General features: G+C 38.7%; 1 protein-coding gene across 1 annotated transcript; it reads right to left on the bottom strand.

Annotated features, from left to right (window-relative positions):
- Positions 1-239: 239 nt before the first annotated feature.
- On the bottom strand, positions 240-17,251 carry si:dkey-13n15.2 (protein transport protein Sec24C). The gene is made up of 21 exons (XM_038292838.1): positions 16,971-17,251; positions 15,060-15,755; positions 14,874-14,932; positions 14,613-14,666; positions 14,153-14,264; positions 12,692-12,819; positions 12,185-12,317; positions 11,935-12,044; positions 11,706-11,818; positions 8,686-8,877; positions 8,178-8,271; positions 7,973-8,077; positions 7,712-7,879; positions 6,021-6,117; positions 5,797-5,945; positions 3,122-3,260; positions 2,884-3,005; positions 2,594-2,773; positions 2,275-2,472; positions 1,995-2,084; positions 240-571 (listed from the first exon to the last, which is right to left on the bottom strand). The coding sequence occupies exons 2-21, from the start codon at positions 15,706-15,708 to the stop codon at positions 431-433; spliced, it is 3,033 nt and encodes a 1,010-aa protein (XP_038148766.1). The 5' UTR covers positions 15,709-15,755; positions 16,971-17,251; the 3' UTR covers positions 240-430.
- Positions 17,252-17,972: the final 721 nt, after the last annotated feature.

Below are 17,972 nucleotides of genomic sequence, written 5' to 3'. Positions count from 1 at the left end.
CATTGGATCAGTGTTGGGAGGTAGAAAAGGAAATATCTGAGTTAAGTTAAATTCTCCATTTGTTTATTTTTTTATTCCACAAAGATACACACACACACACACACACACACACACACACACACACACACACACACACACACACACACACACACACACACACACACACACACACACACACACACACACACACCCGAAGCATGGATTAAAACATTAATAAATGAACAGATACAAACAAAAACAAACATTCAGCACATTTTATGTCGCTTCAGACAAACAGGTCATCATATCTGGACACATCTCCATGCACAGCCTACTTTTGAGAACAGTCTTAATATTTTCTAATGCTTATTATTATAATATCATGATTTTGCAGGCCTTTAATGCCCCACATGTGGAAGCAGCCTAAAGTCTCAATAAATGTGTGTGTGGGTCACTGCAGCAGGCGGACAGAGTTGATGTGGAGATGGTAGAGGAAATCTGCGTAGGAAGCTCCCCCGTTGGGACTCTTGTCTTCCACCAGGTGGCGCTGCAGGGCCTCCTCACAGGTGTCGCCTTGTTTCACCACCAGCAGCTGAAGCACATTTAAAGAGTCTTAAAGAAGGGCTAAAAGATACAGTTGAAATCATTTAATCTGATTAAGATTTGCTGTTTAATTGCAGCAACACCAAAAACTAAACCTTTTTTATTCTGTTATAAATTTGACACTAATTACAAAAAAAAATCTATAAACTACAACCTTTATTTCTAGTAAATATAATGATTTTCTACTTATATAGGAATGAAAATATATGGGAAGTTTTCTTTAAACCAAAAATGTGGCTTTAATTGAAGGAATCAAACCTATTTAAATGTTATTTTCAAAAGAAAATAACAGTTAATAACAATCTGCAGGTTTACTAGTGCTCCCTAGAATTTCTAAAAATAGAATGGGAGGAAGATCTTTTAGTTATCCGGCTCATCTCCTGCGAAACCAACTACCAGTTTTAGTCTACAAGACAGACACTGTTTCTAATTTTAAGGCTAGGCTTAAAACTTTCCTTTTTGATAAAGTTTATAGTTAGAGTGGCTCAGGTTATCCTGAGCTATCTTTATAGTAATGCTGCTATAGGCTTAGACTTCTGGAGGACATAGGGACCCCCATTTCATCATTCTGCTTCATTCGATCTCTATTCTCCCACTCTGCAGAATCTGTTAGTTCAATCTCTAACTTTCTGCTCTCTCTGCTTTTTCTCATATTTAGCTTCATCTGGTCTGTTACTGTTCGGCTGTGACATCATCCTTAAGAGAAACATCATCTGTGCTGTCACCATCAACACCCTTGTTTATAGATGTTGCAGATCGGCCTGTTTTCCAGTGTAGTCCTGTTTCTCTGACCGTTACTGCTTTCTTTAGCCTCTGACATGGGAGCTGCCTTGGAGCTCGTCTGCCTGGCTGTGTGTTTCCTGGACGGGGCCGCCTTTTACAGCTGCTTTTTGTATCTCTGCTTCTGTCTCCTTGAACCCCAGTCGGCCTCAGAAGATGGCCGCTCACACTGAACATGCTTCTGCTGGAGGTTTCTTCCTGTTAAAAGGGAGTTTTTCCTCTCCACTGTTGATACAAGCATGCTTAGTGTGAGGGATTGCATTCTAGTCAATCAGTCGATGCAATCAACTGGTTTTCCTTAGATAGAAAACTTTTAATCAATTTGACTGGATGATCTGGTTGAACTGTAAAGTGCCTTGAGATGACTTGTGTTGTGAATTGGCACTATATAAATAAACTGAATCAAATTGAATAAACAAAACTGAGCTAAACTCTATAAAAAGTACAAGTGTTACTTAAGAAACAGACTTGATTTGCCTGGAGCGTAACCTAACCGCCGCAGAATGACGCAGAGATGCCACGTTATTTAAACCTCAACAGCTCAGCAGAAAGCTGTAGCTTTAACCACCCCTGTGACAGGATTGTTTTAAAAAAAAATATATATATTTTTTAATTTTTAACAGCAGCCCCACCTTTCGGGCGTAAGGAACCTCTGAGTTGAGTGAGCTGATGAGTGACCGAACGCTGATGGACAGACGGTTTTCCAAAGCTGGCAGCTTGGTCTGAAAAAAGAACATGAGAAACATACATTAAACCTAGATCCTGTCTGATTTTTGTCTTATTTTTAATAGTTGTTCTAATGAGTTTAAGTCACACATAATATCGACCTCTGGAAATCATGTTATTGTTGAACTCAATCTGCAGGAATCAGTTTCCCTGCATGTGGAGCCCATCAGAGGTTTGCAAACCCACCTCCCCTGAAGGCAGAGAAGCAAAGCAGCTGACGTTGAAGAGCTCAACAAGTTTGCACGTCGGGACCTGAGTTCCCACCCAGAGCAGCACAGTGTAGGGTGCATGGAGCAGGTAGAGAGCGCTGGACTCCAGGCTGGAACCGGTGCAGCGCAGCGACCTCTCTGTGTTTGGAGGGATGGAGCTGCTGTCTAAAGGCAGCTGAAGAAAATAAAAGGAATCTTAGAATATTCTAAAATTAATAAAAACTATATAATGTTTAAGACAACGCTGAGAATATTTGGCCATAGGTGGATCTTTCCAACATGTCGCTCACACTGACCAGAGGCAGCAGCAGAGGATAGAAGTTCCTGACGGTGCTGCAGGTGTCGAGGCCGAGCACCTGGCAGCGCTGCTGCAGCCTCTGGTGGACGGAGCTCCTCAGACCCGGCAGCAGCACCTCACTCTTCCTCAGGCTGTTGATGTAAACAGGAAGAGCTCGCAGGAACTGAGGGAGGACCAGCTGCAGGAGGGGCAACGCAAAGGGGAGGCTGTTTCTTACTGACGCATATACACAATGAACACATTCTGTCCTGTGTTATAATTATTATTAGAGTGTAACTGTTAGCTCACCTGCCCAGCAGACACTGAAGATGAGCAGCCGTGTTTACGGTAAGATGCCAGCGCCTCCGTTACATCTGTTTGCAGTTCCTCTCTCAGCTCCTGCAGAGGGCGCTCTAAGGCTGCACAGTACACTTAGACACACAAAGTGTTAAATAAAAATAAAAATAAATCAACAACAGAAGTATGTATATTATAGTAGAAATCTTACAAGGTATAATTATAATACTATATATTGCATATTTCATACTCTTCTTGCAGTAGTAAGTAAGAAGCGTGTCAGCCTGGTAGTTCCTGAAAGTGTCCTGCAGGTGGCGCGAGCATCGCAGTGTCAAAGTGTGAACTCTCCTTCTTCTCTCCCCCGTCTGTGATGTGTAAGACAGGACCACCTAGTACGAGCAAAAGGAGTAAAAACTGTTAGGAAATGTTTTCTCGTGAGTTCAAATTCACTTGCAGTAAAGATTTGGAAGATATAATGTTAACAAAAGTGAACCTGTTTCTACCGACGCAACAAAAACCTGCCAGAGGACTGGATTCAGCTGACTTTCAGCTAAATATTTACTAGTGGGTAACACTGATCTCTATTTATTCACTGGATTGCTGATTGTCCAAAAAAAGTGAAGCCACCGTCTACCATGCTGGTACTCCCAACTCCCACGGACACACGCAGTAAAAAGGCCTACATGTGTAGCATGTAGCACGTAAGATGTTATTACCATAACAATATAATACGTTCATGTAGATTACACGTACATCATCAATTTAGCACTTCTGGCACATCTGTATTATAATGCTCCATTAACACATTCATTTTAACGTGATGGATTTGTATAATATGTTATATTACATAACACAATGAATTTATCTTCATTTTAAAAGGCCCTGTGAAAACGAAAACATTGTTGTTCGATGCTGTAGCGCATATATTGTTTACAAGGGAGTACCAACATGGCGGGCGGTGGCTTCACTTCAGCCCCGTACTACCAATGGGCAATCATCAATCAGTGGTGGGTAACAGGCCAATAAAAAAACTATCTGAAAGTACATCCCTCTATAAAGTGGAAAAAGGATTCACTGATCCAGGAAGACACAAAGTTAGCTATTTTCAGTAATACTCATGTCTTCAAAAATAAAGTTAGAGGGAGAGAACAGGATATACGAACTCTTAAAAAGCAAATTATCTGTTTTATCAATTTAAACTATTAGTTTTTCTCTTTAAAGCTGAATTTGATAAAATGTTGGAAGTTCTCAGAAAATAGATTTACATTCTCTACATCAGCGGTCCCCAACCACCGGACCGTGGACCGGTATGTCGGTCATTTGGTACCGGGCCGCACAGAAGAGAAAAAAATAAAAAATAAATAAATAAATATATATATATATATATATATATATATATATATATATATATATATATATATATATATATATATATATATATATATATATATATATATATATATAAAATTTAAAATAATAAAATGTATTGATTGACAAACATTGGGGTATTCTCTTCCAATTACATCAGTCAGTGCATATGTGCCTCTTGACACAGGTTAATTCAGGTCAAGACGCATCCTATCTATAACATCCTATGTTTGTGAAGCGGGATTTTCTGCGGTTACAGCGACCAAAACAAAGTTACGGAGCAGACTAGACATCAGGAGCACACTTTGTGTGTCATTGTCTCCGATTATGCCTAGATGGGACCGGCTTGTTTCAGAGAAACAAGCTCAGGACTCCCACTAATTCAACATAATGGTGAGTTTTATTTTTATGCTGTTTATATTTGATTTTATGCCAGTCGTATCATTTTATTTGATTGTATTTACCCCCCACACTTTAAAGGCCGGTCCGTGAAAATATTATCTGACATATAACCGGTCCGTGGCGCAAAAAAGGTTTGGGACTGCTGCTCTACATAATTCAAAACAGAGACTACTGCTTTAGAATACAATAATCCGTTGTTATTTATTCAAAATGGGAGATTCCTGTGTAACATGAACAAATGGGAGCACATAGATACACTCAAATAATAAGCAATAATAATAACAATGGAGATCTAAAAAAAACTCATTAATGCATTTATCTTTAGTGGAATTTAACACCGCAACAGTGTCTTCATAGGTTTGCCTAAAAAGTCCATCAGACAGCTGCAGCTGATCCAAAACGCTGCTGCCTGTGTTCTCACTAGAACTACGAAAGTAGAGCACATCAGCCTGAATTCTTACCCTATCTCCCAGTAGCTCAGAGAATATGCTTTAAAATCTTCATGTATGTCTATAAATGAATGAATGGATCAGCAACCCACTGCATAACAGATTTGTTGTCAGTGTATCAACCTCTCAGACCGCTCAGGTCTTTTAGTTCAGGCCTACTCTTTACACCTAGAACTAGAACCGAACATGGAGAAGCAGCGTTTAGTTCCTATGATCCAAATCTGAAACAAACTTATGGAAGACAGTAAAAGTGCTGAAAGTCTATGTTCTGTTAAGTCAAAGTAAAAAAAAACTATTTTGTTCAGAGCTGCCTTTGACTGATGATGTTAAACTTTTAACTGAGGTATCATTATTTTAAGTTTGTGGTCCAGTTGTTTTATTTGCTTTACTACCTGCTTTTATAATGTTTTTATGTTTGTTATTTTTGTTTTACTTGCTTTTATATTCCTTCTATTTTACTGTTTAATTAATGTAAAGCATTGTGAATTATCCATGTACTGAATTGTGCTATATAAATAAAGTTGCCATAGTGTGATGAGAAAACAAGTAAGAACATTTGTAGAGTTTTAAAGCAGTGGGGGTAGTGATACAGTAGATGTCCAGCTGCAGGGAGGAACAATGAGGTTCAATGTGGTAGATGCAGCAGCCTGATGCTAAAGGAGCCCTTCAGTTCTGAGGACATCTCGGCCTTTATCTCTGATCTCACCTGTAAGGCTGCACCTCTTGTCTCATCCAAAGCTTTACTGTGTGCGAGCTCCACGGCTAGAGTGGTCCTACTGTCAAGCGTTGCCATGGTGACGTGTCCAGGGTTCGAACCGGGGACGAACATTCCATAGCAACCAGATACGCGTAAATCTGGTAGGGGGAAACAGACGGTTTAATCCCCTGTTTAAAGAAGGAAAGTGCAGGAACAGTAAAAGCATCTTTCACCTTTGCTGACGAATATCCTGAGCTCAGCCTGGTAGCCTGTGTCCGCCTCTACAATCCGCTTCAGGTCTGTGCTGAAACTCTCTCTGTCCAGTTCGCCCTGTAACAGAAACATTACAAATAGCAGTTAAATGAGGCTTTATCTCTGCATGGTTACTTTAACACCTTCACAACAGGCCGGGGAAGAACAGATTTACCACTGGCTGGAACGTCAGCAATTCCAAATTAAAGAACAGAATACCATAATTTTCTGACGATAAGTCGCTACTTTTTTCATGAGTTTCAAACCATGCATCTTATCCTCTGATGAGTCTTTTCTATGGTTTTTTTAATTATTTTTGTGGAATCCTAAGAGGATTTATTTTGGTTTCTTCCACTGTTGCACGGAACTACTTTGCCTGGCGGAAGGGCATATGATCAGACACAGTATGCACAGAAAAGGGTGGTATGTTGGCCATATGTCCGTCCACCAGGCCGTACTGTTTAATGCCAAAAAGAAGCAACTGCAGCCACTCGACATGAGCGTGAATCGTGCATTCAAAGTAGCAATACACATTCAGCGGGAAGCGTGGACGACAAGCGGCGATAAATAATTCACTAAAACCGGTTCATACAAAAAGCAAGTTTTGACCAAGTCTGCCAGTGGATTCTGACCATGATTGCGATGGGCTGGACTGCTGCGTGATGGAGAGGAGGATATCGCCACAGCCCTTCAGAGGGGGTTCGACTCTTACTGACAACGAAGAGTTCTCTGGTTTTGAAAGCGACAGTGAACGATAGAAGCGGAGAATGGACGATGAAGCCACCCTGAGCTGTTTGTTTCCGACACTGAAGAAGCGGACTTTGGTGGTTTTAGTGGACAGGAAGAAGAAAATGTTGATGAATGACTGACTTTTCTATTTTTTTCTGGTGTGCTGTATTTTATTTTTATACAGCACATTTGTTATCCGTTTAAACAGCAGAATACATGTTTGGTACTTGTAATTACTGGTAGTTGGTCATATACGTAAAAAGTATGTCACTTGTATGTGGCAGACCACATACAAGTGACATACCAAACCAGATGAAAGTGCATCTGGTTTGGCAGACCAAACCAGATGATAGTGCGCATTCAGCGTCTGCTCTGCCGATAATGCAAGCGTAGAAGAAGAAATGTGCTGTTTACCTGTGCAAAGAAAGAAACAACGAAAGAAAAATGTCTGAGGACTTCAGTGTTGAGGAAGAGCATGAGTTCTTTGCCGAGCTGAATGCGCTGGTTTGGTCTGCCGGCTTCCGTAGCGTCGTGAACTGGCAGGCGCGCGCTTTCAGGAAATCCTATACACTACTGTTTATGCTCTAAAAACATTCTAAATGACTTTTTTTCGAGTAAATTCTGGATGCTACCCACTCAGGACACTTGGAATACATTGGACGAGCAGTATGGAGGAATATTGACACGTTTTTTGTGGACTTTTATGGACCTTTCTGTCTCGGTCACCATAGACCTCCATTATTTGAATGTCAGCAGACAGCAAGAAGCCTCCCAGATCTCCAGATGCATTTGAGATATCAAAAAAGTACTCCAGAGTGTTGTTCAGCATGGGAGTGAGTAGAAAATGAAGGCTAATCATGTTTTGGGTGTACTATTCCTTTAAGGATCAAATGAATCACCAAAATAATTTGCAGCTCTAAAGTGAGAGGAGCTGCTGCTGTACCTGGAGGTAGCCGTAGGTGTGCAAAGCTCCACCGGTTAAATAAGGAATGTGGCCTGGCCATGCCCCGCCCACATCTTGCTGTGACAAAACAAACATGTGCACGCCGCATCCCTGGCTGATGCACTCCTTGGCCAATGAGATGGCTTTTTCTGATGGCTGAAAGATGGACTAAGACGGAGCACAAAAAAAAAAGGAAAGAAACCACCTTAAATTAAAAGAACCTCTAATTAACGTAACACAGTTTATGTGACTTAGTTGTACCTTTGGTTTGTTGGTCCCAAAGAACCCTGAGGAAGAGGTTGTGTTTCCCGTCTCCATCAGAGCAGCGCTGTGGAAGACGAGCAGTTTCCCCAGACACTTTAAGCCCTACATGTTTTTGGAAAATCATCTCAGTTCATGTCAGCTGCAAATCGGTATCGCTTGGAAAGAAACACGCATTAGCAGGGTGTGTTTATTGATGCTGCACCTGCAGGACAGCGAGGCCGGCTTTAACAGGAAGCTCAATGGGTCCAGTGGAGTCACTGCAATCAGCGCTGAACTGAGGAATCAGCTGCAACACGCTGCAAACAAGAAATAGAGTAAAGATATATAAATAATGAAGAAACTTTTTTTTTCACTTACCTTTACTTAAAAACAACAAAATAATAAAGTAGGAACCTCAATCAAATGAATCTGTTTTTATTCAGAAAACAAAGCAGAAATCTTCTGGTCCTCAACAATAAAAGGCAGCATAGTGATTTAGTATTTATTTAAAAAAAACGTAAACATGATTTAAAAGCATCAACAAAATAACTGCATACTCTGCTACTAGGTCGAATAAACATACCGTATTTTTAATCAAATGCAACAAATTGAGCAATTATCCTTGTATAACAGCCAAACTTGCAAAGCTAAGGACAAAATATATTTTCTTACCTAAGCAATAATTGCACACAAAAAAAGAAGCAGACAGGGCAGGTGGTTATTCTCATTACCTGTCTAAACTTTCAATACAGTGTTTAAGGGACACCAGAAGCCCCGCCCTCACAGGGAGCTGCATGTCCTCCGTGTCAGCGATGACCAGCATGTGCGGACGGGTCAGGTCGGGGCTGAGGTCATACAGGTGGATCCTGCTGTCGTACGTCATCAAACCAACACGCAGATCTGACCAGGAATCTCCTCCCTCACTACAAAAAAAAAACACAGCCACACATTTTTAATGGGGTTTGAAGTTACCAACAGAAAATAGTACAAAATACAAAAGTGTAAGGTAAAGGATACAAAGCTAATTGAAGCTATTCCCCATCAGCAGTTACCTAGAGGGCAGTTTACGCTCAGTAAAAGCTGTTCTGTGAAGGCTTTAGGGCAGGGGTCACCAATTAAAAATCAACGGGGTCCGAATAAAGAAAGTCAACAACCAGATAAAGTCCGGAGAAATTTTTAATTATAATCTGTTACTTTAAAAATAATTTAACGCTGATATAAAATGAGGTGTTTAAATAGAGAACAACAATCATTTAATTTGCTATAGAGACAATTTCCTGATTCACATATTTTATAAAACACCTGAACTGACCAATTATTTTATTTCTGTCTTTTTTCTAGCTTAATGAGAGGAGTGGGCTTTAGGCTGCCCTGTAAGTGTTTAATCTTGGGTTTTAATGGAGACAAAGCCATTCTCAAAAATATAACTAGGTGCTTATTTTGAGCCTGGATCAACATTTATTTTTGATTGTGTTCATGGTGGCTAATCCTGCTTCACAGCAGCAGGTTGAGCCAAACATACTCTTAAATGTTCAGGGTCATCTTTGAGCACACCATTTCACTTTTCTTTCCTCAGTTCACTGTGGTTCTTGCAGCAGTCCACACTTTCTTTCAGTTTTTCTTTCACAGGTTTATTCTGTTGTTTCTCAAAGTTGCTAGCAGCAGCAGCAGCCCTGACCGACACAGCTCATTGGCTAATTGGCATCACATGCAGCCTGGTCCCGGAGGCCTTTACCATACAAACAGGAGAATCGGTGCAAGTGAAACTAGACACTGCCGACAGACAACATTTATAATATAATTTATAAATATCTGAAATCAGGTTGGATCCGGAATAGTCATTAGGTGGGTCCGGATCCGGACTGCGGTCCGCTAATCCGTGACCTCTGCTTTAGGGGTTTGTTAGAGAGAAGAATCGACTAAACAACACCATGAAGACCAAAGAACACAGCAGACAGGACAAGGAAGAACTGAAACACCGAAAGAGTGATTCTACCAAAACATGGCCGCCCATCTAAACAGATTATTATTTAGAGAAGCAGCAAAGCCACAGCTCAGATGGAAGGAAATTATCAATAGGGCAACTGTTAGGTGTGCACTCCACAATTTGAACTTCATTAAATGCACAAGACAGACAAAGCTGACAGGAAGGCAGAATAAGTCTAATAGAAACACTGAAAATGTGTAGAAGACGGTTCTTACAGAGAAACTGAATAGAGATCTCTCCAATTTTCAACTTGGTTCCAAGCCAATAAGTTATCTTTAAATGTGAAACAATGTAATTTCATGGTCTTTGCTGGGCACAGAAATTATGAATTTGATGAAATAAGAATTTGTAATCATCCATCCATCCATCCATCCATCCATCCATCCATCCATCCATCCATCCATCCATCCATCCATCCATCCATCCATCCATCCATCCATCCATCCATCCATCCATCCATCCATCTTCTGTTGCGTTTACCCCAAGGCGACCTTCTTGCGACAAGGCAGAAATTTTTATTCAAAAACTCAAAATTGATAAAGTTTCCACTGTTTGTTTTTTGTGTTCAACTTGATTACAAACTGCTTTGGAGAAAACAATTTGGTACAGTTTGCAAAAAAGTCCCTAAATCTCTTGGTGTTTTGAGAAGGATTAGAACATTTCTTCACAATAAAATGATGTGAATTTTATTATTCATTAATCTATCCATATCTGTCATACTGTTAAATTGTTTGGGCAATTACATTTCCTAGTAATCTTTAAAAAAAACTTATTTCTACAAAAAGCTTTTGTTCTCTTAGCAACATTTTCTAAGCTGATGCAGCTAGTGCTCTCCTTTTCTCCAAATGACAGCTGTTGAATGTTTATTTATCAAACATGTACCTTTTTTTTTTATGATAAAACAAGGCCAGCCTGCTGATCGTTTCAATAATTATTTCATTAAGAACTGCCAAATGGATTCTTGTAATACTAGACAGGCTTTGTTTTTTTCATTTACCATTAAGTGCTAAAACTCAAGTGCAATTTTCTTTTTGGCATTGTGGCGCATGAATATGAATATGGAAAGAATTTGCAATCTTCAGAGATAAATCTTCAGAGATAAATGGTAGAAAGTACAAAAAACAAAATGATGTATGATTTTAAAAATATTGACTACCTATAATCTGAAAGCTAATATGTAAAAATAACGTTCCACTGTACCTGACTTTTCTGTTTTTTTGTATGGAGTGAAATGTCGTTCATAATGTGAGCTGCTTGTGTGTGTTGTTTTAGGGGTGTTATAAGCACTAAGGGGTTTCTGTCACACTCCATTACAATTCTTATTTTATTGATGTATTCTGATCTTCTATTTTGATTTGTGAAAAAAAAAATAAAAAAAAATAATAAAAGGCTCAGGTACAGCGAACAATGAACATCAGCATGAAAACAACATCCCCAGGAGGGAGGATGGATGGAGCTATAAACTGGACAACCTCAAAACAAAACAAAAAAAGAAATATGAGCAGAGTTAAAAAACTTCCAGCAGAGAAACAACCAGAGAAAATTTCTGACTCCAGGGGATTGGATAAGAAATGAACAATAATTTCTGATTTGTAGAGGTAGAGGTTTAGAAAACAATGCAACTAAGAACTACTTTCTGCTTTTCTCTTAGAAATCTGATAAAACATTTTAGAGATTTCAGTCTCAACAAGGCAAAGTGTGGAAAACCTTGATGGGTATAAATACTTATGAGGGCCGCCTGGTTAAAGTAAGAGGCGTGTTTACCTGTTCAATGAGGCGAGCACAGTTTGGATTTGCTGTGAAACAAATTCTAAGTGTCCTCCTCTCAGCGCAGACCCAGAAACATCTATGGCTAGAAGGAGCGCAGCAGGTTCTCCCTTGGATGAGAGAAAAACATTTTTCACAAAGGTCCATTTGTGTAACAACAAACAAAAATCTGGAACATCAGCAAATCCATTATAACCGAAGTAAATCTTCTGAGAATGAGGTTTACCTTCTCTGAGTTCAGTATTTCATAGGAGCCCAGGCTGAGCTCAGGCTTTCTGTCTCTGTCAACCCGAACCCCCTCCACCCCCTCGGTGGGCTGGTACTGCTGCCATGGCACTGAGACACAGAACAGCAGAGGAACAAAACAGCTGGAGAAAATGTGAGCAATGAAAAAAAATGATCCATTTAAGGACACTTCAATGGTGCAACTTTTCTTTTTTTTTTTAAGTACTGAACAAAGTGTTTTTAAATGATACCCTCACTGAGTTTCTCGCAGAAAGGGCAGTAAAACCTCTGTCCACAGTCCTGCCAGCTCATCGCCGGGCACATGGAGGCTCCGCAACTACAACCCACAACAGAATCTGCTTCTCTGCAGAGGGGGAGGGAATTCTGGTGGTAAAAACAATAAATAAATTATAATAGAACACTTATCTGCTTAACTTGAAAATACTATAAAGGCAGAAAAACAGATTTATTTTCCGTTATTCAGCCTCTGATGAAGAAACTAAATTAACTATGAAGGTAGATTAGTAGATTTCTATTATTCTATTAAAAAAAGGTTGCTTCAATCAAAAAATATATTTTCAGTTTAAAACAGCTTCATTTCAATGAAAAAAAAACAAACTCAAAAAAGTCCATTTGAACACTGCTGCTCTTTGATTAAACATGTTTTCTTTGATACAAGTCAAGTTTAATTTTTTTGTTTAAAGCAACTTTTTAATGAAAGTAAGTAACACTGTTTTTTGATGGGACCTTGAACCGACCTCGGAGGCAGTTTGCTTGATAAAAGGAGTAACCAGCGCTCCTATTGGCAGCCGGCTGAGCAGCGCCATCTGACCGTCACACGGGACGCAGTACGTCAGAGAGCGGATGGCCAAGGGGCTCACGTTGCCTGCAACATAAGGATAGGATCATTAAAAAAAGAAACAATGCTAAAGAAAAAGGTAAACATAAAAGCTTAAAATACCTAAATCGTTATTAATTTCTATGGCATTGAATATAACAAGATGAAAGAAAATTTCAAATATCAGGCCTGATATGTGTCATAAAAAGCTGCAGAAGTCTCTGTAATCACATAAATGCATTGAATCCATTGCTGCAGCTATTTTTATCAGTTAATCCGTTTATTAGTTTTTTGATTCACCTAAAAGGAGATACTTTCAGTTGTATCGAAATGGCAAACATTTAAAAAAAATTTAGACATAGATATACAGTTGTGTCTGAAAGTTAACATACCCTCTCATTAAAGAAAAAGACAAAAATCCCAATACTAATTCAAATAACACCCAACTGAAAAAGGTTATAATAGATAGAAATGTACTAAATGATCATTTAAATTTTGATTTTGAATTTCTCTTAAAACGTATTTTAAAAAAGACAAATGAAAGCATCTTGCTCCTAAACAGTGACCCAACATACCTTTCAGCAGAATAGAATTCAACTTTATTGTCATTACACTGTCAAAAGTACAAAGCAAGGAAATGTAGTTTGCATCTATCCTGAAGTGCTACACAGGATATAAATATTTATTTACATGTGCACAGAAACTTTGTATGTATTGACTATAAATTGTATAAATAAACAGAGTAATTGTAAGAGGCTATAAAATAAATAAATATGGAAGCTATGTACAGATTATGCAAGAAAGTTAGGATATGGAGGCTTAGGTGCAGAAAACTAACTCAAAGTTTCTTGATCATTACAGAAAACACCTGATTTCAGTGATTGCCTCAAAGTGTTGCTTAACATTTTAGTTCAGGAGCTCCATCTGGCTTGTTTACTTCTTTTATTTATTAATAAACACACACACACACATAAATATATTAACGAAATTTCTTTTTGTTTACACTTGTGTATACAAAATAACAAAATAAATCTAAGTCAAAGTCTCTGAGTCTTATATATATTAAACATCTATATCATAATTTCCATTTTTTATTATTTTTACTTTTTCAATTTATTTTACTGGAAGCTGATTTTCTTTCTGTTTTAGGTGAGGTACACGTGTGTATACGTTTATTAGGATTTTTTTTTAATTGAAAACGTTTAAATGTTTTGCAGAGTTTCGCTGTAAGTACTGCTGTAGGCAGCTAAGTTAGTACAAACCAAATGAGATGGTTATTATTTCAATCATCGATTCGTCATTTTTGCTTTAATTCAATTCATGATGAAGATCATCTGTGTGACTCAAGAAGCCAGAAAGGTTTTTTTTTTTTTTTTTTTACCTCTGTCCTCTATGACACATGTTGTAGTTGCCAGAGGAGGCAGCCGGGAAAAATGCTCCGAGATAAAAACTTTCCCCTCCCACTCCGTTCTGTCCTCTGCCATCACCTTCACCTTCACACAGAGACAGAGAGCTGTCAGCACACAATGTTAGGCAACTAGAAAAGCTTCTGCTCATCTACAGCTACTTGTGGAAAATAAACTGCAGCCATTTGATACAACTATGACACGGAAGTAATGACATGGGAATTACTCCTTTTCTTCGTGGAGAGACTAAAAGCTGGAATTAGAGAGAAAATCTGAGAATTAAAAGTGCATATGTATGCAGTGTAGCTTGCCACTCTCAGTGTGTGAGTGTGTGCGTGAATGGGTGAATGAATGTAGTGTAAAGCGCTTTGGTCAAGTCTCTTAACTTGAATAAAGGCGCTATATAAGTACATGCCATGCCATAAAAGAACTTACTGCGCTTGGTAAGAGTTCAGGATTCAAACCATAACGGGACTCAGAGTTGGGAGACTGCAGAGAGGAAGGTTGTTATACAAACATACATTATTTTGTTTCCAGCTTTAGATTAACTAAACATAAATGATCAAAATCACAAAGACTAACTTCCATCAGTCATACAAATATAAGTTTTGCTTTTCCAGCCTAAAATCCTTCAAATATCTTATCCTATTGTGATTGAACAACCATATAACGCAATTTTTTTCTTCTTAAACCAACCTGAGGTGTCAAATTATGGTCCAGGGAAGCAGGATGTGGCAGACAGTCATTTATGCCCCCTAAAAAATAGAAATGGCAACCTCAAAGTAGAAAACAGAACACCCCTAATATATGAAGGCTTAAAAAAGGACAGGACACAATTCTCTAATCACATTTTTATCTTGATACCTATGATGATGAGCCCACCTTTAGAAGCGGCTGCAACATTCCACAGCGGCTGCTGCTGGAGGGGACCGCTGGTGGAGGCCTGTGTTTCATTAGATTTAACGTTTTCATTAGAACCGACGTTTGGACGCAGCGTTGTGACTGATGCAGGCAGTTGATTTAACTGAGGTTCAACAAATGAGGGGCCAACAGGAGGAAGACTCTGAGTGGGTGATTGAAGCTGATTTAATTGACTTCGATATCCGTGTTGAGAATAGATTGAGGGATCTACAGCTCTGTAAGGATTAGGAGGGGAATGATTGGGAATATGCTGGGGGTAGAGAGGCGGCGACCCTTCGTTCATTAATGGAAGACAGTATGGCGGTATATTCCTTTCATGGACTATAGGGGGAGCTGTGGATGAAGCACAAGCATCAGGAACACTCTGCTGCAAACTGTGATCATCACTGCGAACATAATGAGCGCTGTGATGAGTGTCATTCCAGGCTGAAAAGGCAGCAAAGCCACACTTGGAGTTATTTCCAGATGACTGCTGGGAAGGTGAAGAGCCAAGGCTGAGTTGTTGGAGGTGAGGCAGAGGATTGAAAAGAGGTCCTGCAGGCGTATCTGAAGACCAACCATTGTGGAGGCTGGAAGGATGGCTTAGGTTAGAAGATGGGACATCCATCATGCTCCTTAGAAATTAGAAATCAGTTTTTTCCTCATTAGAGGCAGGACCTGAGGAGACAACAGAGAAAGGAAAAAACATCAAAGCTGGTTTGATATTAAAGGATATTCTGCTTGTCTTTTTGTAAAGTTTCTTTCATTTATCAGTGGCTAACTGTAAGAATGAAGGGTCACTAGAATTTGGGGGTTAGTTTCTATATTTCTCTGACAAAGAGCCATAAAGGAGGAAAAAATACCACGTCAGTCAGAATTTTCAGGATGATAAGGGGAGCTGGTAGGGTAAACTGGAGTTCTCCATCGTTGCATATGTCATGTCTATCTCTACCTCTTAATCAAAGGTTTGGCAGTCAGTGGGAGCCATCTCTCCAACACCACAAAGTTTCCGGGAAGGCTTAGAAATGAGATCCCGAAAAATACGTCTAAATCAGATTAATTATCACAAACCATTATTGTCTAACTAATCATTCCCATATTTGGCAGAGTAATGTCTAAAAGTTTTGCCAAATAGTCAAAATATGTCAAGATAAGGCACCTGTTATTTTCCAGAATTTTATTTATATTTTTTTAACTTATCTGCTTCAAAATAAACTACACCTGCTTTATTTAGGTGAAACAAACTAAATTAAATCATTGTCGATCCAAAAAAGATAAAATGGGTCTATCAGAATTATTAAAAAACAATAATCCAACTGGTGTGAGTCTTGGTTTGGTGGTTGCTTTAGTAATAGTAGTTTTCTGGCAGTTTTTTGTAACATTTAAAAGTTCGGAAGAGTGAGCATCGAGGTAAGTGTAAAGAAGAAAGTAATGCTGCAGCATCTGAGGACATTTTTGGCTTATTTCATCATCCTGACTGCAAAAGTTAGGATGATGAAATATTCATTTCCAAGAGCACCGTGCACAAGATATGAATGACATGAATAAGCAGGTTTTACTCATCCCAACACAACCCTGATACTAACCTGATAAATGATTAATTTAAAGAAAAACAGGGAACCAAATGATACTTATATATATATATATATATATATATATAAAAGTTTATTGCGATTTTTATTGCGACTACTTCAGCTACTCCCTAAACCATATTAAAATCAAACTAAAGGGCTTTTTTTTCTTTTTTATTTCTGCCTCTTGGTTGTGTGCTAGCTAGCTAACGGTGACTCTCCTGACATAAATATAAGCTTCTGTCGTAAAGAGGCTGCTGATACAGTGGCTGTAAACATACAGTTACTTCAGATTCACATACAGGTCAAATGAAAACCTTACATGAGCCAGAAATTCATGACAGCAGGCCGGGTGAACAGAGATACATCGGTACCCTTTGACACAGACGGAAACCAGAGCGCGAGCGCCTCTGTGGAAGTTAACGTTACGAACGTCTTCATTTTAATCTAAGCCCCGATAAAACGAAAACACCAGAATTTATATTGAATCAGAAAATAAATCCTTAGGGAATAAAGCAGAGAAGCATCTCTTTGGATGCAACACTACCCAGCCTCATCCAGTACCCGCACCATTAGCATCATGGAAAGCATGAACTCACGCGGGACATTTCCGGTTGTCCTTTCAAAATAAAATGACTCAGACTAATTTACCATAAAAAAATAAATAAAATCAAATGTAGAAAACTAAAACACAGTTTCTAAGCTAATGAGAAAATATAGATCTAATGACATATATATCTGGTTCTTTAAGTCTCTTTTAAAAAATTATGTAAATTATCTTAGAATAGGATTTTATCAACACCCAATATTTAATACCAAGGATCAGTTTAAAAAAAAATCTTTCTTAGCCACAATTAAGGCCCACAGTAGGTTAGTGTTTTCTGTAATGAACAGTAGTGGGTCCAAAGAGCTGCAGGTTCCAGACCCCTGATTGAAAGATCAAATACCTTTCACCTATTTTCTGAATTAATTGTTTAAACCCGCAATTTTGCTTCTTGAGGTGAACTTTATGTGTTCCAGATAATATTGAATATCTGCCACATTTTTGATAAACAAATGCTGGGAAAAAAATTGTATCTTGCCATTTGTTATGAACTGAACTATTTAATTTTTATATGAGCTTTAACAGAACAGAATAGGATTAAGCATACACATGTCAAAACCAAAGACTACTCCGTAGGATGCAAAGATTTCGTTAGAGTAATCTTTGAATTCCAGGAAATCTGGAAGAATAATAATTACTTGACTTAATTTCAAAAGAAATAACCAGTCAAACCTGGGCTTTTCAGGTTTGGACCCCCCCCCCAAAACATGCTGTAATAAA

This window comes from Cyprinodon tularosa, unplaced genomic scaffold, assembly GCF_016077235.1.
Source record: "Cyprinodon tularosa strain WSP-4 unplaced genomic scaffold, ASM1607723v1 ctg109, whole genome shotgun sequence".
NCBI classification, from domain to species: Eukaryota; Metazoa; Chordata; class Actinopteri; order Cyprinodontiformes; family Cyprinodontidae; genus Cyprinodon; species Cyprinodon tularosa.
Note: the sequence above shows the minus strand (reverse complement) of the source record. Positions and strands in the feature narration are given on the sequence as shown.

Excerpts from the sequence above, each read along its gene's own strand:
- si:dkey-13n15.2 (XM_038292838.1), bottom strand. The coding sequence starts at position 15,708 with ATGATGGATGTCCCATCTTCTAACCTAAGCCATCCTTCCAGCCTCCAC. Across the intron at positions 2,085-2,274 it reads CTTCTCTGCCTTCAGGGGAG|ACCAAGCTGCCAGCTTTGGA; the intron begins GTGGGTTTGCAA and ends TTCTTTTTTCAG. Across the intron at positions 572-1,994 it reads AGGTTCCTTACGCCCGAAAG|CTGCTGGTGGTGAAACAAGG; the intron begins GTGGGGCTGCTG and ends AATGTGCTTCAG.